The following is a 23,804-nucleotide window of genomic DNA, read 5'->3' as shown; positions in this document are numbered from 1 at the left end:
ACTAAACAATATGTTGTTTAAACATACAGAAGTAGCTCTCAAAACTATGGAATGATTTCTGTAAAAGTCAAAATAGTGGTTACCTGTGCTGAGGAAGAAGAATTTGAAAAAAAGAAACAGGTAGCTTTTACGGTACTAATAATCTATTTTTTAACTCTTGAGGTGGTGGTAGGGAGGAGTGCTAATAGTATTTATAGTATGCTTTAAACTATATTTTTAAACTATATTTGTACATGTTCTTTTATATGTATGATATGTTTTATAATTATTTTTAATAGTCCTCCCCAATAATTATGAAAGTAAGTTCTATTTATTAACTAGCCTATGATCAGCACATTATATTTCCTAGAACGGCTCACTATTCTCTATAAGTGTATTTTGAAAGTTAATGCAAGATTCAAAAATTTAAATATATATAAAGTAGGATATAAAAGTAAACATACAACAATCCATACCATGTTACTCACTCCTAAAATATACTTACATGTGAAGGAAATTGAAATATGTGTCCCAAAAGCTATTAAATATTGAAATAATCTCCAATTCAGATTCAATAAAGTTGAAAATTGATATAGTTTTGATACTGTCTGAGGTAAACTTGACTTTTATACCTTGAAAAGAGAACACTGAACTAAAAGAAGCAAATTCGAATGGTGCAAATTCCATGCAAGAGAAATATTCAATGGTTAAATGAAAGGTGCCAATAAATACCCATATAGACACCTATAAATATCATCTACAGATATAAGTGTAAAAAGTCTCTCTAGCAACTAAAGACCTTTAATTCAACTTACAAGTGTATAAATTTATTCTACAATTTGAACATTTTACTAATTCAGACATGACTTTTAATGAGCTTTTACCATACTCTGATATATAAGCTGTAATATCACTCTTTTAAAAGAGTAAAAACAACGAAATCGTTTAAATTCTTAACTTTTAAACTAATAGACATTTGCTTTTTTTATTGTATCCTAACCACAAATTTACATTCTCTGCTCTAAAAACTGTTAAAGTTAGTTAAAAGGTAGTTCATCAAGCTGAAAAAAATAAATGGGTTTAGGTCCATCTACAACCTTCATTGTTAAGAGTTGTGCTTTGAACCACTTAGATTTCTAAAAAAGACTGGTCAGAGACCTACTAACAAATGCAGCACATTAATCAATTTGCAGTATCAAGGTTCAACCAGTTCAAACCTCCTTGTTAAACTCTTTTTAAAAATAAGAATGTGCTCGGGCCTGGTGCACTGGGAAGACCCAGAGGAATCGGGTGGAGAGTGAGGTGGGAGTGGGGATCGGGATGGGGAATAAGTGTAAATCTATGGCTGATTCATATCAATGTATGACAAAACCCACTGAAATGTTGTGAAGTAATTAGCCTCCAACTAATAAAAAATAAATAAATAAATAAAAAATAAGAATGCAAAACACATAATTTAAGTTAGCAGACCTATTCTACCTTTAAAATCATGTTACCTAATAATGGATTAAGGTGATAAATCTCTGACAATAAAAATGTACTAATACCATTAATTTAGTGATAGCTCAAACTAAAAGGAAAAAAACAGTCAAGAAGCATATATTTCTAAGCAGAAAAGACTGCCTATAAAAGAAGCCCTTATTGTGAATTTGACTTTATTTCACATATGAAAAAATTTATAATTTTTCCACAAATGATCCCTTTTCTCTCCCTACTCAGCAAGAGCGAGTTTATTCCTCCACTTCACAGTCATAAGAAAAAGCCCTCAGTGAGCCAGTATGAGAGGAGGTCAGCCATGTTTGAGCCCTCACTGGGAGTCTGGCGGCAGACAGGCCGCTGCGGCCTTCCTTCAGTCAGGCCCACACGGCGGCGACAGACTCCAGCAGCAGTCACTAACAGCTGTGCGTTCCCAGGCCAGACAATGCGGCTCCTGCCCGGGCGCTCACTGGGCCCGACCAGCGTGACCGTCCTTGCTTACCAGACAGAACAGACCCAAGACCTGACATTTTAATTCTGCCACTCCATCTAAAAGCCTCAAGCAGAGGAAGAAAGATAAGAGCTTTCAAAAACCAATGTTTCCTGCTGTACTGCCCGAGTGTTCAATATACTGTGAATCCCAACGCATCATTACGACAAAAGGATAATTGTAACAAAGAATGCCATCAATAAAAGTAAAATAGAAAAAAAAATTACAAGGATAGATTTTATTGTTTTATTTGTAATATCAACAGAGAAAAACATTGTTAAAAGGTGACTTTTAATTCCATTCACAATGATACATGACCACCATGTAGTAAACATATTCCTTTAAATCTCAGGGGAAAAGGAAAAAATCATTCTAGCAACTGATGGCTTGAATTAATCCTAAAGTAACTGCTGTGTCATCTGTAGGCTCAGAAGGTCAAAATGCATTTACTATTCCTAACACAGAGCATCTCTTTCTACTTTGTTACCTTGTATCAATCCCCTCAAAAAGAATATCAATTCTTATTGTATTAATCCCTTCAATAAGAATATCAATTACTAAATCAGATTCAATACTTTTTCAAATAGTGAAATAATTATGGTTACATTTTAAATAGCAAGCTTAAAATGTATATTTATACTAGTCACTGATATGATCAAGCATTAACATTAAACTTTTTTTTTTTTTTTTGGCCACACTGTGCAGCATGTGGGATCTTAGTCCCCCAACTAGGAATCAAACTCGTATCCCCTGCAGTGGAACCGCAGACGAAGTCCCTAAAATTAAAGTTTAATCAGCAGTACTGTATAGAATTAGATCATTAGTTTGGTAGTCTGAAACACTTAAGTTTGTATCTCCATTCTTGGTATCAGTTTCTAGATCTAAGAAAGTGTAATGAATTATTAGCTCAGTGGGACTGTGCTAATGTTCCCAAAACTTACTCTTAACTGATTTCTTTAAAATAAATTACAGATAAAATACAATGCAGAACTACCCTTCAATTTAACGGTTTATTCAAATTATAACATTCGAAGTAAGTGCAAATGCCCCCCAAAACTAGTTAGTATAATTCATTTAAGAAACTGTTTTCTTCCCAATTCAATACATAAATGAAATTGCCCATTTAAAGAGTAAACACAGACAACATCTTGAACAAACATTAAATGAGCACCTACTAAGTGCAAGGCGCATAGAATACCATTCCTTGAGGAGATCACAATCTAACAGAGATGACAGACCTGATTTTAAACAGAAGGTGAGTAAAAAGTAAAGTCGCTCAGTCGTGTCCGACTCTTTGCGACCCCATGGACTGTAGCCTACCAGGCTCCTCTGTTCATGGGATTTTCCAGGCAAGAGTACTGGAGTGGGTTGTCGTTTCCTTCTCCAGGGGATCTTCCCAACCCAAGGATCGAACCCAGGTCTCCAGCATCGCAGACGGATGCTTTACCAAATCTGAGCCACCAGGGAAGTCCCATTAAAATGAAGTGGAAATTCAACTTATTTAATATGATAGCCTATAAACAGCCAATTAAGGACAGAACTGTAATATACACTGTTTGGTAACTAACTCATTCTTTAAGATAATTTATGAGAAATTATTAGAACCATTACTGTCTCTTCACTGAAAACTGGCCATTCAGAACAAAGAAACACTACAATGTCATGTACAATTCAAACAAAGTAGAATTAAAAAAGAAGAGACTCCACCCTTCCTAGTAACAAAAGAAACACCTACCACAAGCACATCAGCCCTTCACTTGCTGCTGGTTGTTCTACTGCATATTAACATATAGATTAAGAAATATATTCCCCTTGAACAGGAAACAGGGTTTTCACCTGTTATGACAATTAGGATTGGCAGGGGCTGTCCACAGTGCTATGTCAAGAACGATTCTGAGACTGAATCCTGACTCAGTGGAACGGTGATGAATGATTAGCAGGGTCTGCTCCAAGTGAGAAAGGAGGAAATGGGGGATATGTGCTGTATACTGGACATCTTTAATGTCTGGCATTTTCTCTGAAAAACTGTATCCTATTTGCATAGGACTCCACCAAAAAAGGTGAAAATAACTAATATTAGAGTCAACCAACAGCCACTAAATTAAGGGATTTATTTACAGGATTACAGTAAACACTGTTTGGGAAATCTATCTAGATCTTCTTTATTCAACAGACCCTGATTCAGGAGACTAGGATCCCAATCCTCTAATCCCTAAGTGAATTCTAATCCAACATGGGACAATGAGGTTTCTCTCTTTGGGGAATTTAAAATTAGGATTCACGAGCAGCCAGTTCATCTTTATACATGTGGAACTGCAACATGCAAGCCGTGGAACTGCAACATGCAAGCCGTGGCGGTTACGAGCGACCCTTCAGACAGGGAAGCAAAGAAGCTACTCAGTCTGCAGAGACATGCATAAAGAAAATCTACAGAGCCAGAGAAACCACGGGGGAAAGGAGATTACTTTCTGGATTTCTGAAAAACTTCCTGTCCTATATCCCCATTATCTGGAATATTAGATTCCTTTTTCTTTATTTAAGCTAGTTTTAATTAATTTCTGTTATTTATAGTCAAAGTATATAAACTAATAAAGGATAATAGAGCTGTAAAATAATAAAAAAAAATAATCTTGCAGTAGGCAGGGCAAAAAAGGGGAGGAGGATAAACAGAATAGTTTAAAAAAAAGTCAAATTACTTTCAACTGTGCATTAAAATTTTGGTAAAATTCCTTCAATTTCTTAAAGAGTATATGTGATAAACATTGAGACATCTGACCTTTGTTTCTTCTGTCCTCACTGCATCCAGCAAATAATGAAGGAGTTCCTGACTGTCCTGTTGTTGAAAACTTTTAAATGCAGGGGCCCTATGATTTAAAAACAAAACAGGAAAGAAAAATAAATAAAGTCATTTACCAACAATATATTACTATTATTTAAAATCACCTTGAAACAACATATATTCAATATTCATATATTCAAAGGTTCAATTTACTCCTTTTTCTATAAGTAGAACCACAAAATATGGTTACTGTTCCCATGAGGATGAGATCTTCAGGACACTGAAAACAATATAGCTAATGTTTATTAAGCAATGGCTACACATCAAGGACAGCACATGTGTCAAGCTCCACAGTACAGGATACTGAACTTTTATCTTGAGAATTTGGGGACACCCTTAAGGCACATGACACACCACAGAATATCACAAAACTAGGAATATACATATATACATACATACACACACATATTTTTTTTTCAAATTTCTATGAAAGAATAAATGAATGCTTTAAAGTTAAGCCAGGTCCTTTATGACGTATTTATTTCTAGGCACACAAGGGTTTTTGCTTTAAACCATATTGGCAATATCTTGGGAAATTTACTTAAACTCTCATACCTCAAAACTCATCTTAAAAAATAAGAAAACTAAGCTAGATGATCTATAACGGCACTTTTAGATTTTATAATTCTATAATTTTCTCACTTTATGGTATTACATCCTGGGCTTCTGAGTCAGGACAGACATCTATTTAAACCCTGCCTTGTTCTCATGAAACAAGGGAAGCTACTCAACTTCTGGCTGTCTCAGTTTTCTTATACATAAAATCGGGGAAAACAATCACGTCTTCAGAGCACTATGAGACATAATTCACATAAAGCACACAGCTGCAACTAAACAAATGTTAGCTCTTTCTCTTGATGCATGTGTGCTAAGTAGCTTTCAGTCGTGTCCAACTCCTCGCTGACACTATGGACTATAGCCCACCAGGCTCCTGTTGTCCATGGGATTCTCCAGGCAAGGATACTGGCGTGGGCTGCCATTCCCTTCTCCAGGGGATCTTCCCGACCCAGGGATCAAACCTGCATCTCTTATGTCTCCTGCATTGGCAGGTGGGTTCTTTACCACTAGAGCCACCTGGAAAGTCCCTTTCTCTTGGTAGTCCAAGACATAACGGCAATGTCACAGGAAGTGTCAAACTACTCATTTAAGCTCTAGGAGATCTTCCCTATCCAGGGATCGAACCAGGTCTCCTGCATCACAGGCAGACTCTTAACTGACAGAGCCCCAGGGAAGCCCAGATAGGCATACTAGTGCTTCGTAACTCATGATCATTCATATTAAGATGGTAGATGTACCCACTTCTGACAAAGCTGATTAAAAAGAACTTTGGGAGAAAGTGGTCCTCTTTCAGTTTCCTTCATGCTGTGAAGAAACAGGAACAAGGCTGAGGTCAATGGTCCAGGGCTTGAAAGTTCCACCACTAACGGCTCCTTTAAAAACAGGATCAACTCTTTGTCAAAAATAAACAATTTTAAAATACAATGTCATTAAAAAATCTAAGAGAGAGTTACACTGTTTAAATGATGACTAAACCACCTCAAGTGTATTAAGAAGCTTTATTCCCTCATATACAAGATAACTATATAAAAAGTGAAATTAAATGCCTTACCTTGAAAAATATAGGTATTCTCATATCCTCTGCCCTTTACTTTGTACAACTATTAGCTTAAGAGTGAAAAACCAATTTTTCATTGCTTTTAACTGTCCCTTCATGTGCTCTCCTAAAATTACTCATTGACTTGCTATTTGTACATATTCACAAATAATCATAAACATTTATTAGCAAAACCCCATACCCTTTTCCAAATATTTTACTAACAAAATAAGGAATGGGAAATTATATCACAAAATACATAACCTTGTACTTATTTTATGCCTACTCTTAATAATAATGAAGGACTGAGTGTTTTCTCCCTAATTTGGGGACTAAGACATTTATCACTTCTGTTCAACATATTAGTGGTGGTCTGAGCCACAATAAGGTAAAGAAAGAAAAGGCATACAGATTACAAAGGCCCAAAGAAAACAGGTGGTGAAAGAGCAGTGATCTACACTGATAGTCCCACAACTCAGGTCAACTACTATGTCCTAAAAAACAGAGACCTAAGATTGAAAATTTCCCTCTTAGAATGACACAAACCTGTAGTGATCAGCTATAAAATCTGATTGCCATACACTAATTTCACAGCTTCAAGTGTGAAATACTTAAATCTAACATCAGATCACAGTTAATAAGAAATCTTTTCAAATGCTTAGCATTATTTAGTAAAGTAGTCTTCACTAGCTCCCAAGGTGGGAACAGGGCTCCACCACAAAAATTTCAAGAGAATGAAAGGGCAGTGAGTTTACAGATTGACTTTTCAACAAAAAATACAGCCATAGTGTCTTTCAAAATTGCCTCCTTGGAAGAAAAATCTAAAATTACTGCATTGGGCTAAGAAGTTTTAGTATTCCTCTTTTTTAAGAATTTCAACAGCCAGATTATGAGCTATACCTTCACTCTTTGCTCCTCTAAAACACACACAGACAAATCAATTTCTAACTGGAATCCTAATTATTAGTGTAATACCCTCCAACACCACCAGGAACACACTTGGAGCAGAACAAGATGGGTTCACTACCTGTTGCTTTGAGGGGGAACACATATAACGGGGAACCATGGAGTGTCTCAATCAGAGGTATTCAAAAGAACCAAGAGAGGATTTGGGTTTCAGTTGGGTGGTTTAGGGAAGAAATTAATCTAAGGAAAATAATTTAAGAAAACGTCTGCTCTCAATTGGATGCTGTAAAAAAGTGGGGGTATTTCTACGATGAAATATCTCAATAAAAGGAGACTAGAATGAAGATAAAGATGTAACAAATGAAAAAAAAAGTCACAGTGACTCATCTTGGCCTAGGGAAGGTGACTGGATTTTCTCAGTGGAAGAGTAATCTTGGTTTAGACAAAAGTATTAAGCAGACTTGTTTTGTCTCATTTTAACAGTCTTGGAGTAACCTTGCTTGAAGCTGGTATTCTGTGAGGTTCACGGGAATAACACAGCCTAACTGTGGGTATCAGGCTAGCTTCCGAGTGTCAGAGGCTGCCTTTTTCCCTTTCTCACTAGGCTCCAAAAAACCTTTAGATGATCACTATTAAAATTAAATCTACCTTTAAAGGATAAAAATGTTGTATTTAAGCAAATGTCACCAATAACTATAAATTTTATAATATAAAACAAGAGTCCTAGACATTTCATTCAACAAAAATCAAAACACTTTATTCTAGTATATCTACTCAAAAGCTCCCTCAGTGTTTTTTGTGTTGTTTGACTTACGAGATGTTTGAAGCATAACATATCTTAAAGCTCTGATTTTAGAAGTTTTAAGTCTTATTATTTATTTTCACAAAACACTTTTGAATTATTTTTTCAAATTCTCTGACTATCATCTCAATGGATAGCTCTGACAAGTAAAAAAAATAGATTTTGGCAACATCACCAGCTTATCTAAAAAGAGCTATTATCCAGATAATTAAACTTCTTACCAGTTGAGAATCAGAGGAAGGAACAATCTTGAGTTTTGTACCATGTTCTTTGATTTCATTCATCAATTCAGTAAGAATGTGAGACTGTGCCAAATTCTGAAAGAAAACAAAAGTATTATCTTCTGATTCAGTTACAATATGCCTCCAATTTCACAGAATAAATACTCTCCAAGTTTCAAATATCATCTGATATAGCAAAAATGTCTTTAGGTTTTAAGAAAATCTAACTAAATACAGTTTACATTTAATAAACATCACTATTACTGACAGAGCCATGGTAAAATACAGAGGTCTTTCAGAATCACTGTGGAAAAAGAAGGCATATATACTGTATGACAATGGCTAAAGTGAAAATGAAAGTTGCCCAGTCATGTCTGACTCTTTGTGACCCCATGGTCTATTCAGTCCATGGGATTCTCTAGGACAGAATACTGGAGTGAGTAGCCTTTCCCTTCTCCAGGGGATCTTCCCAACCCAGGGATCGAACCCAGGTCTCCCACATGGCAGGCGGATTCTTTACCAGCTAAGCCACAAGGGAAGCCCAATGGCTAAAGACAGCCTAAAGCAATCAAAAAGAAAACAAACTTCTACACAAACATTTAGCAGTTCAAGGTGTGCAATTTGACGTCCAAGGTGTGCCAAAAAACACAAATTAACTAAAACAAACTTATACATTTTACAAAGCCTTCTCATGGCTCTTACCTGCATAACTGCGTTAAAGAAGCAAGTATTTCCTAAATTTGTAATTCCCTTTACAGATGTTACACTGCCACCTTTTCTTCCCTTATTTTTTTCACCTGCTTCACAATTTTCTTCACAAAGTTTTATGATTCTAGAAAATGCATCTAAGTTAGAGAAAACACAACGGATATGAGATTTTAAATACATATAATTTGATACAATTTAAATATATTATTTAAAATTAAACAAGATTTTCCTCTGAATCAGTGTTTCTGAGGGGCAAGAATACAAATGGAGATAAGTAGCTCTTGTTTTGTATCTTATTGCTAAAGCAATTCATTTTAATTCATCTTAATACATACACATCCATTCTTCAAACCTACCTGCGGAATTACAGATGAATTTAAAAATAAAGTAGTTTAAAATGAATTTTAAATAAGCAAGCAGAAAAAATCTTGGTTTCTAAATACCATTGTCCATTAAAACAAATGAAGACTCTTTGAAGAAAAGGCTGATTCTAAACCAGGGGCAGCAAAAGAGGCAAAATGAGCCTATACCATTTTTGTTATGCCAGAAAATAAGTGCTCCAAAGCAGAAAAATGATGAGTATGGCAAAATACACAGGCATCATTTTGAACAGGCTTCCAGTGGTCCAATTTGGAACAATTTGAATATCAAAATAAAGAAGAGTGCTGATAAGAGTATTACTCACTGAACAAAATGAGAGTGAGTCTGAATTGACAATAGACTTTTTAAATGAGGATAAAAGAAAAAAAGTTTCCTTACAAAAGAATGCCAGTTAATAAACAAGAAATGTGATGGAATTTTAAAAACACCTTACAGTAATAATTTGGGAATGGTATAGTTCTTGTTTTCTATAAATTAGAAACTGTCAAAATAAAATCCACGGATGCTCAAGTCTCTTATATAAAATGGCACAGTATTTACATGTAACATAAGCACATCCACCCATACACTTTAAATCATCTCTAGACCACTTATAATACCTAATACAATAAAAATGCTATGTAAATAAATAGCTGCCAATGAACAGCAAATTCAGGTTTTGCTTTTAGGAACTATCTGGAATTTTGGGGGGAATATTTCTGATCTGTGGTTGGCTGAACTCAAGGATGCAGAACCTGGGGATGGGGGGTGGGGAACCCCACAGCATAATACAAAAAGTAGAATACGGAATACTTAAGGGTATGGTAAAGTGCATGTTTGGGGCTTATTGACTTGCATAATTAACACCGATTTACAAATTATATCAATTCATCATGTTTAACGACTACGAAAATGAAGAAAAATTTCTTAACATTTATGAACTGATATTATTATTATCTATTTAACAGATTTCTAAATCATTATAATTTGAAGTTTGACAGGAAACTGCCAAGTTCTCAAATCTTCTGGTTTTAAAGGAATGTTCTTTTATATTCCTTTCAACTCTCAGATTTTACAGTATTTACAATTATATTTTTATTTACCTAATACTGACATTGGAGAGGGAAATGGCAAGCAACCCCTTCCAGTATTCTTGCCTGGAGAATCCCATGGACAGAGGAGCCTGGCAGGCTGCGGTCCATGGCGTTTCAAAGAGTTGGATACAGCTGAAGTGACTTAGCACGCACGCACGCAATACTGACATGCTGTCTTGCATTGCTAATTAACTTTTAAGTGTTCGGCTGTCTGGTTCTCCAACCAGATTCACGGAGATGAGAGAATGTCTCTTATGACTGCTCTATCCTCCACAGGGGTATGATGTTGAAGAGAACATATATATTTTAAAAGCTCAATATAAATTAAAACCGACAACACTAAACAGCAAATACAGTCAAATTTTAGCTTTATATGCGTCCAATGACTTCTTAAGAGGAAATAAATTAAGACATCTCCTCCCTGGCACTATGGGAGATATAAAGGAGCTGAGGTGGCCCTTTTCTCAGGGACTGGAGCGGGAAAGAAACCCCATCAAGAGAAACCTCAGTCTCAGGTACTGGCAGACCGATATCACGCACACCTTGTTGGTCAAGTTAGGCTTGACTTGGAACCTGCGACGTTTGCCAAAGAAAAGGCTTCTAGCTGTAGGGCTCCAGTATCAATCAAGTGGGATGATGAACATATTTTCTTATATGGTTTCTGTAAGGATTAAAGGAGCTAAACTTGCTTTGCAAAGTATCTGGCATGCTAAGCACTATGTAAGTGTGTGAAAAACAGCTCAGAGAGCCCCCCGAGATTGCTATTCATGCCAACACCCACATCATCATGAGCTGTTTGTCATGTCCATTGTTTGTCTGCTCTCACTTTCTTCTCTTTAATCATTTCCTATATTTTCCTGGGATTTTCCCTTCAAGTTTATCTCATTTCTAACTGTATTTCCTAAATTGCTAATGTGAGTTTTGCCTTTTACATTGACTTCGTGGTTTTTGTGATCCTGCTTTTTTTTCCTAACGTGGAAACATCTTAGTGAGAAAAACAGATCTGTGGTTTCTCTGATGTTTCTTTCACTAAACAAATCTACTACAAAGAAAAGATTTTTCCTTCAACTCAACTTTTACCCTGTGGCGCAACATTTTATCATAAACTCTATTACCTGTTTTTCCCCCTTTATTCCTGTTTTCCCCTTTATTCCTATGTTAAACACTATTGGTTGTTACTGGATATTTGTTATCCAGATAACGAAGAGTTGTTTTTAAATCCCAACCCTAGAATTCTGAATTAACACAGAAAAGAACTAAAAGATCTATTAAAATAGATATCTCCTCCTGTCCTTCAGATATTAAAATAAATGATAAGAATTATACCCCATACTAGAGCCTGGGGACAAAGCTTGGTACAATCAATGGAGAGGGTCATTGAAGTACAGAGGCCAGGCGTAGAGAAAAGGAAAAGCGAGAAAAGGCCAGACAGTATTCAAACTTGCAAGGAAATGTAAAGGCAAATGAAAAAAGCCAGCCAGTGCTTAAGGAGCACTGCGCAAACAAGAGTAAGCCCCATGCAGATCCTGGCTTGCAAACGGGAGTAGGCCACCTTTTAATGACATCTGATATTCTGACTGAAGTCCAGGATTGGCAGATTTTAGGCTCTCATTGTCGGTGTTGCCACTGGATGGTTTCACAGTGATTTTAAAGAGATTTAGGATGAAAGAATAATTAAATCCAAGCAGTGTCCCGTCTTTTGGGGCAAGGCTGTTGCTGTGATTTTACAAAACTCATTCGCCAACTGGTTAAGTGATTTGCCCAGAATTAAAAATGATAATATTTTGATTATAAATCCATTGTCATTTTGCCAGGTAATTTCTCTTCAGTGATTTATGCACAATGAGAAGAATTACAAAAAAATAGCAGGCAAGATTTGTACAGATTTGACTGTTCTCAACTCCTAACAAATATGACTTCTCACAAGTATTCCCTTTAGTTAACATTCTTAATAAATGTTGCCATGTTTTAGCTTATTATGAAAACAGAGTGGCTGGGAGAAATAAACTATATAGACATTAACTCTATGTAAATATATACTATATATCTATAAATTATATTTATTATTCACTTGAGAACACTTCCAGAACTAAATTACATTTTAATCTTATAAGGCCAAATAGTATTTGTTAAACCATAAAGTGCAAATGATTTATGTATTTGTATACCACATTTACCCATCAGTTTTCAAAACATCTGGGATAGCATCTTAAAGTAAACAATGTTCATAAGACCATCTGGTCAAAACTGCAGGCAAAAAAAAGCATAAGCATATGGAAAACCAGATTTTACCCTTCCCTTCAGCAGTGAGGGATGACAAATGTCAGACCGAGATACATCCACGCTTCACTGTGCGATGCTTTTCAGCACCACCTGGCTCTCCGAGCAGAGCCACCAAATATGGACAGCACTGCCAGGAAGAACATATCCACGGGCAATGGCAATAAAAACAGTTTATTTCATGGTTAAATAGCTACTTCACACAAGTGGCAAGAGTCTGTCTTGTTGACTTTTACATGTACCTCCGTGATAACATGTTCAAAATTAATTATGCTATTAGGCTTGAATATTAAATAGATCAAATAATAGGACTAGAAAACGGACTGACATTTTCTAAGAACTATTTATATGTATCCTATTTCAAGTGCACGTTTTACATTTTACTAAGCAACATGGCTACAAGGAAACAGTTATATATGAAACAGTTTATATAATTACATGTAAACTATAAATGTAAAATTTAACAGTTCAAATAAAATTGCTTTATTAAATGTCCACTGTGTACCAGGTAAGGTATGTGCCACTATCTGTAATTATTTATAATTAATTGCCTATGATTTATGACTAGAGTATAAGGAATTGACACACCATGAATAGCATAGAGAAATTTAGCCTTAGATTCATGATTACATCATGGTAAAACTTTTAGAAACTAAATATTTGTGTACATTTGCTTACTGAAACTGTCAGCTGCGAGTTTAAGGTTCTAGTTGAAAACAAGGGTGTTTCAATCAGTCTCTCAATTATCTGACCTACAAACAGGTATGCATTTTAGTAAAATGCAATTTATTATTTCCAAAGTAGAACAATTATCGATCATTTTGTTTTTAGAGACAACAAAGCTTTCTCAATCTGGCAGCGATTTTAGATCATACTCACTTTAAGAACTCTTCCTTTATGAACACAGAATGAATGCACTAAGGGCTGAACTTCAAGATGTTTTGAAGGATGGTATAATTAAAAGGACAAAGCTGCTACAATAACAAAAAAATAAACTAGACAAAGTCTTCATCATTTGCTGGCTGAAGCACCAGCAGAGCCAAAATAAAGAGAAAAAACAAGGTTTTCAAAATTTGGCTAAGACTATCTAAAAAGTAATCTTAAGTACCTCAGATTTTGAGTAATTTTTGAGTAATTACTCAAATTTTTGAGTAATCTTAAGTACCTCAAATCTTTAAGTACCTCATTTTCCATAAAAATGAGTCCAACACAAAGCCTCCCTACCTTTTAAACCAACTCTAGATATTAAATTATAAACTTTAAAAAAAATGCTTAATAAAAAAAAAAATCCTTAATGTACCAGAAAATTTTGAGTGAATATCTTTATAACCTTAATACAAAAGACTTTCAAAGCGTGACCTCAAAGGCTAAAAAACCATTACAGAAAAGACTGGTGGACTTAGTAACAATGACTCTAAAAACTTCATTACTGCTCCCTCCAAACCCCCAAAAACAAAACCAAAGAAGTCGCTAAAAACTATAAACAAAGTTAAACACAGAAAAATGAGTATTCCTGCCAACTATATCCTTTGCATAGTCTTTCCGGAGGGCAGCTTAACAACAGAATTCAAAATTCAAGATGTGTTTATAAACTGGCCAGAAATTCCAAAAAATGTAACCTACAGAAATACAGAAGCAAATACACAGAGATGCAGTTTTGCTCATCATAGAAAATTGAAAACAACCAACAGTGGATTTGTTGCCAAGTAATATCAAATGTCGCTCTTTTTGCAAAGGCATAAATATTTATGAACTGTCTTGGTTAAACCAGAGCTGGAACACTAGTGCATCCTGAGTGTCCCATAGGCATGAGGAAAGCAAACTTATTTTGCAGTTTGCTTATTTAAAGAAAGAATCTGAAAGCATCATCTCCTCTGATAACTTTCCTCATTGTAAAGATCATGATCAAACGAAGGCATACAGCTAACTGTACAGAGTAGATTCAAACCTAGGCAATCTGGGTTCAGAATCCACACATCCATTATGATCTGCTATCTGTCTAACAATGGATGATAAGGTTACTAAGTGTAACAACTTAAGACACTGATGAAATGCTAGTGGTGATAGAAAAGACCACTGCTTTAAAGCAAAAGTTGGATATAATCAATTGCTGGATGTCTTTGGTGTATGAATTTATAGCTTTATTAAGGTTTACAGCAGCCCATTTTATGCTCTCTTTTAAGTTCTTTGAAAATGGCATCCCATCAGTATTACTCAAATTTACTGGTTTAGAAAAGAATGTGGGGTTCTCTATCATCTGCCTAGTTCACATATATGCAATGACACAATTTCAACAGGAATTCCTGTGTTTGTAGAATACTTCTGTGACATTTACAAGACTATCAAAATGAGCAATAAGCCCTTCTGAGAAAATTGGCCCACTTTTAGCAATACATATTTCTGGTTTTCTGGGTGGGTCTCACAAGAAAGTTTTCTTGCTCTTTTTCCAATCTTGTGTTATATATGACCTTTTCATTATAAGGAGATTTTATTTGTTCTTTTTAGTTTTCTGATATGTGTTTGAGGTGGAGATTGTGGGGAGTTGTTTTTTTTTTTTAAAGCAAATCCTAGCATCAGATGTGAGATCTACACAGCTGTAAGCATTCTTCTGGGAACCAGCACTGGGGTTCCCTCAACTGCTTAATGCAATTACCTAAACCAGTCATGTAGTATTAATGTAATTTGCCCATTTCTACAGCTGAAAAGAAGTTTAATCTTTAAAGAGTAAAAAGGAAAAACTTGCTAGCCCACTATCCCTCTACCTTGGAATCAAATAACAATGACTTCACCTGGTTGTTCTCCAAATTCCTCTACCTCCTGGTTAATCATTGTCTTTAGAAGTCTGGATTGAGTCACATAATAAAATGACACTGCCATATGAGTGGACAGGTATACATACAAGAGCATTCCTATCTATCTCCATTGCACAGTAAGTGGTCTTTTTGAAATACGTAACTGATCATTCACTTCTCTGCTTAGAACCTGTAAGTGGCTCATTACTGCCTGTAAGATAAACTCTAAACTTACAAGGCCCTTTAACAGTATTTCCACTTACCTCCAGATTCTCACCTCTCACCACAGCCATCATAACAAAACTCAATCTTGCAGCTATACAATCCTCTGAGCATATCCTTCATCAGTAAGCTATCTCCCCTTCCCTTTCTGCTTAGCTAATATTTAGTTGTTCTTCAGCTCCCAGCTTAGAAATCTCTTACTTTAAATAAAAATTTCCTGGATCCTCTATCTAGGTTAGATACCACTCCAAAGTGTTCTCATAGTCCATTGTACTTGCTCCATCACAGCACTATTTAAGCAGCAATTATAATTATAACTTGTCAATATCCCTCACTGACTAAAAGATCAATAATTGCAGGAACTGAGAAAGAGATCTGTCTCATGCACCACTGTATCTCCAACATCCAGCACAGTTTCTGGCACAAGGTAGAAACTCAGCTATATTAAAAGACTGAATGAACAAATAATTTGATAATATTCAGGGGTGTTTTGGTGAAAATGCAAGAATTCAATTCAACAGCATTTACTGCCTAGTTCTATCAGAATCAGAAAGAACGTAAGCCAGGGTACATTCCTCAAGACATGTACAGCTGTATAAATCAGACACAGATACACACAAAAGCTGAACACCACAAAACCGAGTGTTAAGATTATAATGTAGGCTATACAGAAGAGATAAAAAATAGGATTGGGAAAGTGTCACTGAAGTAGGATCCGAGCTGAGCATTCAGGCAAGAAAGATGGAAGGCAGAAACTACAAGGACGGAAATGTGCTAGTTCAGCAGTTCTCAAAGTGGATCTGAAGACAACCTCCATCTCTGGAGTGTCCTTAAGCTCAGCGGTATTTTCGTAATAAGCCCAAGATGTTATTTGGTTTTTTAACTTTCATTCATTCTCAATTATACAAAGTAGTTTTCCAGCAGCTACATGCCATGTGATATCAGAACAGATTGGATGCATAAGTAGCTATGAGAATCCAGCTGTTTCTATTAAGCCAGACATTCAAGAGAGTTGTAAAAATGTAAAATAATGCCACTGATTAGATCTGTGTTTTTCTGGAAACAGTTCTCTGTCCTAAAAATATGATATTTGTGTTAACATGTCATGGAATTACTGCTATTTTTCAGTAAAATTAAAAAACATTCTAATTTTTTTAGTTTTAATTTCTAATATGAGAAACATTGACAAGAGTCTAAAGAGCTACTGGGAACAAAAGTTGAGATTCACTGAGCAGAGAGGCTGAACTAGATGTTTCAGATGTAAAACGAGCCCAGGCATCATGTAACTTAAAAATATGTTTAATGTACAGGTACAAGCTTTCCTCTCAGTAGTTACTTTCACTTAAAATATAAAAAGGCTCCTTTTAAGTCACTCTTATCCCTTCACTTGAACACAATATATACGGTTTCATAGTTTTTTTGAGTTCCCATATACAGACATTTTTACATTTCCACAATCTTCATGATTATCATTGGAGAGGGCAATGGTGACCCACTCCAGTACTCTTGCCTGGAGAATCTCATGGACAGAGAAGCCTGGTGGGCTGCAGTCCATGGGGTTGCTAGGAGTCAGACACGATTGAGGGACTTCACTCTCACTTTTCACTTTCATGCATTGGAGAAGAAAATGGCAACCCACTCCAGTGTTCTTGTCTGGAGAATCCCAGGGATGGGGGAGCCTGGTGGGCTGCCGTCTATGGGGTCGCACAGAGTTGGACACGACTGACTGATTTAGCAGCAGCAGCAGCAGCATGATTATCATTTAAAATAGCTATATAATCATATCCAGCATTCTTACAAACCTCAATAGCAACTTCCATATTTGATCTGTAAAGTATTTTATAATAATATTACTATCCTAAAAAACTTACTTCTAGAATGCCAAGGGATCTTATTTTAAATCAAACTTGCCCAAGAGCTACTGAAACTTGGAACACAGAGATAATAACATTTTGGCCTAGAACTTCTGGAAACCCTGAATTCAGAACCATGTCTCTCCCTGACTTTAAAGGTTCTATACACTCTCAACCTCCTTCAAGAACCTGTTTCCCCTATTCCAAGTGCTACCCTGGTTCCATAAACACAGTCAAAGCTTACGTTAGCACTTCCTTCTCACCACCTGAAATGATGTCTTCTCTCTACCTGTCCAGAGTTTATCCTTTAAGGACCAACTTGGAAGCCAGCTCATCCACTCATGCATGATTCCTACTGAGTTCAAGTGGACACTGTATTCCTCTTTGAATTTCTGAAGAACTCTATGTGAACATCACTCAAAATATAAATTCTATTCGAATTACATCATTATTTTTTTAATTTCACACCTTAAACCTTAAGAAAGGTCTTAACAACCTCTCCTCTCACGGGAAAGATGGATAAAGTGCTCAGGAAAATGAGGCTCAGACAAGACTTCTCTGGTGGTCCACTGGTTAACACTCCACACTCCCAATGCAGGGGGCCTGGGTTTGATCCTTGGTCAGGGAACTACACTTCACGTGCTGCAACTAAAGATCCCACATGTCACAACTAAGACCTGGTGCAGCCAAATAAATAAATACATTTAATATTTTAAAAAAAGAAAAGAAATAAAAGAACATGAGACTCAGATAAACAATAATCTGCTCCAGGTCACAGAGCTAGTGATTGAAAAGAGTCAGAGTTGAATGCCAACCCCCCCCCACCATGATTTTTCTCCCATACCATTCCACACTCCCTACCTTACAATATCCTTTGTGATAATAAATACACAAGAAATCTGTAAAATTCAATGGAATCAGATTGTCTTTACTCTTAACCTCAAGGAAGCTCTAATGTAAAAAATCCAGAGGAAATAATTTCTACAACTGTATTTTTGGCACCCATGCCATCCTGTCCATACATTTCTTCTTATGGCCAATAAAAGTAATGTGCAGCTTTCAGGAGACAGCCATCAAGACCAACATCTGCTCTCTAAGTATTAAATACCTACAACCACCATACTTTCCAATGAGTGGGTGATAAAATTAATCATCTCTTCTGCTGCCCAAGCACCTGAGTTTACCTCCTCTAGTTCCTCCTCCAGCGTTTTCACCATTACTGTCTCAGAGCAACGGCTAACAAAAATCATCCTCAAAAAAAACAAAAAAAATCATTCTCTACTGGGCTACAGAAAACACAGCTGAAAACTATACTTTATATAATTTTTCAGTTTCTGATGCCACCTACTAAGCAGTTCAATTCCTGCTCCAAAGGCATTTCAAAATTATCATGGCCCTTTATCCCCCATTCGCCTTGTTATCCCAAATCCTGAGATCTGTGCTTGAGGCCTCCTACTCTCCCTCACTCATTGCAGCTAGCCCAGCACTCTCCACCAGAACCCCCCTCATCTCTTACCTGCCCCACCCCAACAACCTCCTTACGGATCTCCCCGCCTCCACTCTTCTCCCTCAACAGTCTATTCTCCATCTGGCAGAGTGACCTTTATTTTTAAAAAGACGGAATGACTACTACATTTCTGCTTAAAATGCTTTAATAGTTTCCACGACTTTTCCAATAAAACAAAAATTCTTTACCATGGAATTCCCTACGTTATCCTTCATGACCTGACAACCGTATCTTAACATCATCACATTCTGCTCTCTCCCAGCAAACCAGACTCCAGCCATGTAAACCTTTCTTGATCACTGTGACCATGAGACCACCTGTCACTGCAATCTGTTCCTTTCCTTTGTTGCACTTATCGGAAGTTACATGTGAGTCATGTTTGTATCTCTCTGTATGCCCTAAACTCCATGAAGACAAGTTAAAACTGTTTTTACCACTTCATACCAAATAAAGTATTAAGTGGTAGGCACTCAACATTTTTGATTGAAGAAACTGCTTCTCTATATATTCTTAACATATATTAACATGTGTTACATATTGCTTATATGTTAGATAAGAAAGTACAATATATAATACATCACTTCCATAATAAAGAATTCGGCTGCTCTTTGTCCCAAGTTCCTGAGAAGACCTCTCTAAATCCTTGGATTTCCAGAGTGACTGGAGAATCTATTTTACTTATGGTGGGCCCCTCACACCACTCTTGATAGTTTAGGTTAGCAAAGTATCTTTTTTATTCATGTGGGACTCTAGAGGGTGTACACTAATGAGATGACTCAGGACGGGGGCCAGCCATGCCAGAAAGACCAAACGAGTGATTAGAGGGTTGGGATACTGGAGGCCCACTTAAATCATGTGGCCAGTGATTCAATCAACCACGCCTATACAATGAAGCCCTACTAAAAACTCCAGATACCAAAGCTCCAGTGAGCTTCCCTGGTTAACAACACCCTGGGAGTACTGACACATCACTGGGCTGGGAAGGCGATGCATCCTGACCCCACAGGAAGAAGATACACAAACTTCATGTCTGGTACCCTTCCACATCTCAGCTTATGTCTTTTCTTTTGGCGGGTCCTGATTTGTGTCTTTTTTTGTTGTTGTTGCTGCTACATTGAAACTGTAATTATAAGCATAGCACTTTCCTAAGTTCTGGGTCATTCCAATCAATTACTGAACTAAGAGGGTAGTGGGCACCCTGATGGCCAGTTGGTCAGAAATCCAGGGGGCCTGAGAACACCTGAGAATGGTGTCTGATGTGAGGGCGATCTTTTGGGAACTGAGCCCTTAATCTGCCAGGTTAGCCTAACTCCAGGTAGTGAATGTCAGGATGGCATTATAATGATAACAAATAACAGACATCACTTCATAAATATGTGTCGAGGTTTATGCAAGTATTTTTATACACATTACGTCCTAATCTTTAGAGAATATGTCTGAGCATTACAACAATCTCACTTGACAGAATTATCATACAAATAAGAAGTTGAAGTCACACAGACAAATTATTTAGGTGAAACTGAAATTCAAATTCAGCACCATTTGACTCCAAAGCCCACAATCCAGTAACTATCCTCTCCATCCTCTCATTATTAGTTATGTAAGTACAACACAAGATAACATCACAAAATTGCTGCCTAAGAATTCATAGCACTCATACTGAGAGGTCACACTAAAATTCAAAGTACTCTTTATAAATGTATTATTTTTTTGTAATAATTATAAAACATTATACTTTAATACAAAATTCTTTAGCAACTGCTGCCAACTTACTTGTTTGTGTTTTAGAAACATGTTTCTGGAGAAAATCAACTATCTGAGCCAAAACCTTCTTATTACAATGTGTTGATAATTTTTCATCACACTCATAACACCTAAAAAAAAAAATTTAGGCAAATATTATGAAAACATGTTCAGTAGTTTTGCACATCAAGTAATAAAGTTAGTACTTATCCACTTTTGTCTTTAAATTAAGGGGTAAGGGAAATACATATGGTGAGGCAAGAGAAATGAGATACATCTACAAGTGTAACCGGGGACAGTTCATACAGAGCCTTAGTGTTCAAATTAAGAGTCTGGGTCACCTATCCTAAGCGTAATGGCGTGCCATGAGAGGTTTTTGAGCAAGGGTTGCCATGATCCAATTTACGTTTTAAAAACATCATTCTGTCTAGTGTCAGATTGGCTGGCATCAGGAATAGAGGGAGGTCAGGGTAGACGCAGCGGATCGAGAGAGAAATGAACAGATTTATACACTTTCAGGTACAGGCGGGAACAAACTGGACAGGACAAGAAAGGGGAAAGGGGGAAGCTGGTGCGGGCATGTCAAGCGACTCTCGAATAGGAGCGATTCTGCCCCGTCCACACTCCCAGGGACATCTGGCAAAGCTGTGAGACAGTTTCGGTTATCACAACTGGCGAAGCTACTCTTGGCAGCCAGTGGTTAGAGGCCAGGGCTAACTCTGTCCCCTCATGAGACAGGCCCCCTCACAGTGAAGAATTATCAACCCAAATGACAAGAGGACTAAAATTGAGAGATTAAGTTTTTACAAACTGTATATGCTTAGGCTTTCCCCTGCAGAGAACACCAAACCAGCTGACTATTGAAGAATTTACACTTTCCTCCTCTGGAATTCTAATTTAGCAAAATCAACTAGCAAGAATTTTTCTTTAATGTACGGAGAAAATGTTAAAGAAAACTAGAGGTATGACTAAATTTCTTTCTTACTTAAATTTTATATTCATGGATAATGTTAATTTTCTTATTTTACAGACTGTGTTCAGGCTTAAATGCACAAGCTGATATAATAACTTTAGATATCTTACCTTATAAAATTCAGATATTTTTTATAGTGGACACAAGTACTAACGAAATCTAACTTACCATATGATCCATGTGCTCAGATTAACTATAATACAGTGAAGCTCTGCTCTCCAACTCTTGAAATGTTTCAATGAATGCTGGCCTTCTGAGTTTTTACCACATCCCTGAAGATAAATAGAGCACTATTTGTATGACTTCCATGCAAGTTCATTTCAAATTAATCAAAACCTAAATGATCCTTAAATGGCAACCCACTCCAGTATTCTCGCCTGGGAACTCCCACAAACAAAGGAGCGTGGCAGGCTACAGTCCGTGGGGTCACGAACAGTTGGACAGGACTGAGCATGCAGCAGCACGCAGCACACCCTTGATATGTTAGCTGTAACTATAGTTAATGTAAATTGGTCTTTGTAAATGAGAATGTTAACTGATAAAGAACTAGTGAACCCCACAGGAATTAAAAGATTTTTTAAAAAATGGCTGAAATTTGGGGGTGGGGAAAGTTTTGTTTTAAACTTTTAAAAAAAGTTTCAGAAAGCAATTTAGATTCTCATTAAACTCAACTTCTTGCAGAGAGGCTAATTTACTTCTTGTCACACAGTAAAAGCAGGCATGAGCCAAGTTAACTTCCAGACCATCTCTCTGATGCACAGTGGGACACCGGGCATCTTCACAGACCAGCAGCGCCCCTCCCCTGTACACACACTTCTGACACCCTACAGACCTCACCCAGCGCCACTGAGGACCACTGAGACTCAGACCAACCACAGCAGCCCCCGTCACCAGGTAAGTAAAGAAACGAGATTCAATTTCTGTCAACGTGCCATGAGGGGCAGTCTAAGGTATGTTCCTGGAAAAGTTTTACGTGTGGGAAGGGATGTACTTTTTGCCCTCCGTCTGACCTCTGTATTGCTATATGATACATAATGCATGAAACATCTTCGACCATCCTGAAACCATGGATTGGATAGCACAGCAGAAGAATGGAAGACATCTCAGTTTTTAATGTTCTTTCCACTGAAGTAACTACCTCAGGAGTGACTCTACTTCTGGCTTTCTATGTGAGATAATAAAGATAACTCTTATCGAAAAATATATGCTTTTAATTTTATTTAAAAATTCCCTTGTTAATGATATCAGTTGCTTCTAAGCTCTTAAGAGAAGTTACTCTGCAAAAAAAGAAAAATCACTTCTCGTAGAGAAGAAAATGAATCCCAAAAGATTTTTTAAAAAGGCTTGGATCCATTTCCTAAGTAAATACAAATAGGTAAAGGAGGGTCCACACATGAGAACTACTGCAAGTAGGTTGGATTCCCTTTCCAAATACTTATAAACCATGCACAATAACTTTCTGAACACCACGTACATTTTACTTTACCTTTAAACATTTCTAAGCTTGGCCTTGGAGAGTTCTATCTAAACACAAAATAAATTTATCTTAAATTCTAAGCGCTACCAACAGTCCAATTCAGAGCAAGCATTTAAGGAAAATATTTAAAACAAACTCTCACAGAAAAGAGACTTTTCTCACCTGAAAACCACACTTGAGGCACAACCAGATGTCAGGAGGAAGTCCTGGAGGTCCATCACAGGATCTTCTTTCTTTTAAACATTCCAAGCAAACTGACCTCAGGTTCTCAGCTACTGCTTTTTTCACATGATGCACACTGACAGCATGACTTATGTGCTGGCAAGTGAGACCTACTGAAAGAGGCAAAACAAAATCTGAACATCAGCAAGCAAAAGTCAACAATATTAAAATAGGATTAACGAAAAACCACAAAGGTTCAAAAGACAAAATAACTTAAGAGAGTACATACTGTATGATTCCATTTATAAAACATCTGTGAAATAACA

General features: G+C 36.6%; 1 protein-coding gene across 5 annotated transcripts in view; it reads right to left on the bottom strand.

The window, feature by feature from the left end:
• USP45 (ubiquitin specific peptidase 45) overlaps positions 1 to 23,804 on the bottom strand; it is a 52,459-nt gene that overhangs the window by 20,599 nt on the left and 8,056 nt on the right. For 3 of the 5 annotated variants that reach the window (XM_043890195.1, XM_043890198.1, XM_043890200.1), the window contains exons 3-9: positions 23,479 to 23,651; positions 22,008 to 22,111; positions 20,897 to 20,997; positions 9,010 to 9,152; positions 8,308 to 8,403; positions 6,084 to 6,214; positions 4,722 to 4,809 (exon numbers count right to left, since the gene is read on the bottom strand). In XM_043890195.1, coding sequence (XP_043746130.1) covers positions 4,722 to 4,809; positions 6,084 to 6,214; positions 8,308 to 8,403; positions 9,010 to 9,152; positions 20,897 to 20,997; positions 22,008 to 22,111; positions 23,479 to 23,651 — 836 coding nt within the window. Of the gene's footprint in view, positions 1 to 4,721; positions 4,810 to 6,083; positions 6,235 to 8,307; positions 8,404 to 9,009; positions 9,153 to 20,896; positions 20,998 to 22,007; positions 22,112 to 23,478; positions 23,652 to 23,804 lie in introns of those variants that run through there. The other 2 variants (XM_043890196.1, XM_043890197.1) reach the window with 2 other exon arrangements.

Source organism: Cervus elaphus, chromosome 28 (genome assembly GCF_910594005.1).
Source record: "Cervus elaphus chromosome 28, mCerEla1.1, whole genome shotgun sequence".
NCBI lineage: Eukaryota > Metazoa > Chordata > Mammalia > Artiodactyla > Cervidae > Cervus > Cervus elaphus.
This window is presented reverse-complemented; position numbering and strand designations above follow the sequence as displayed.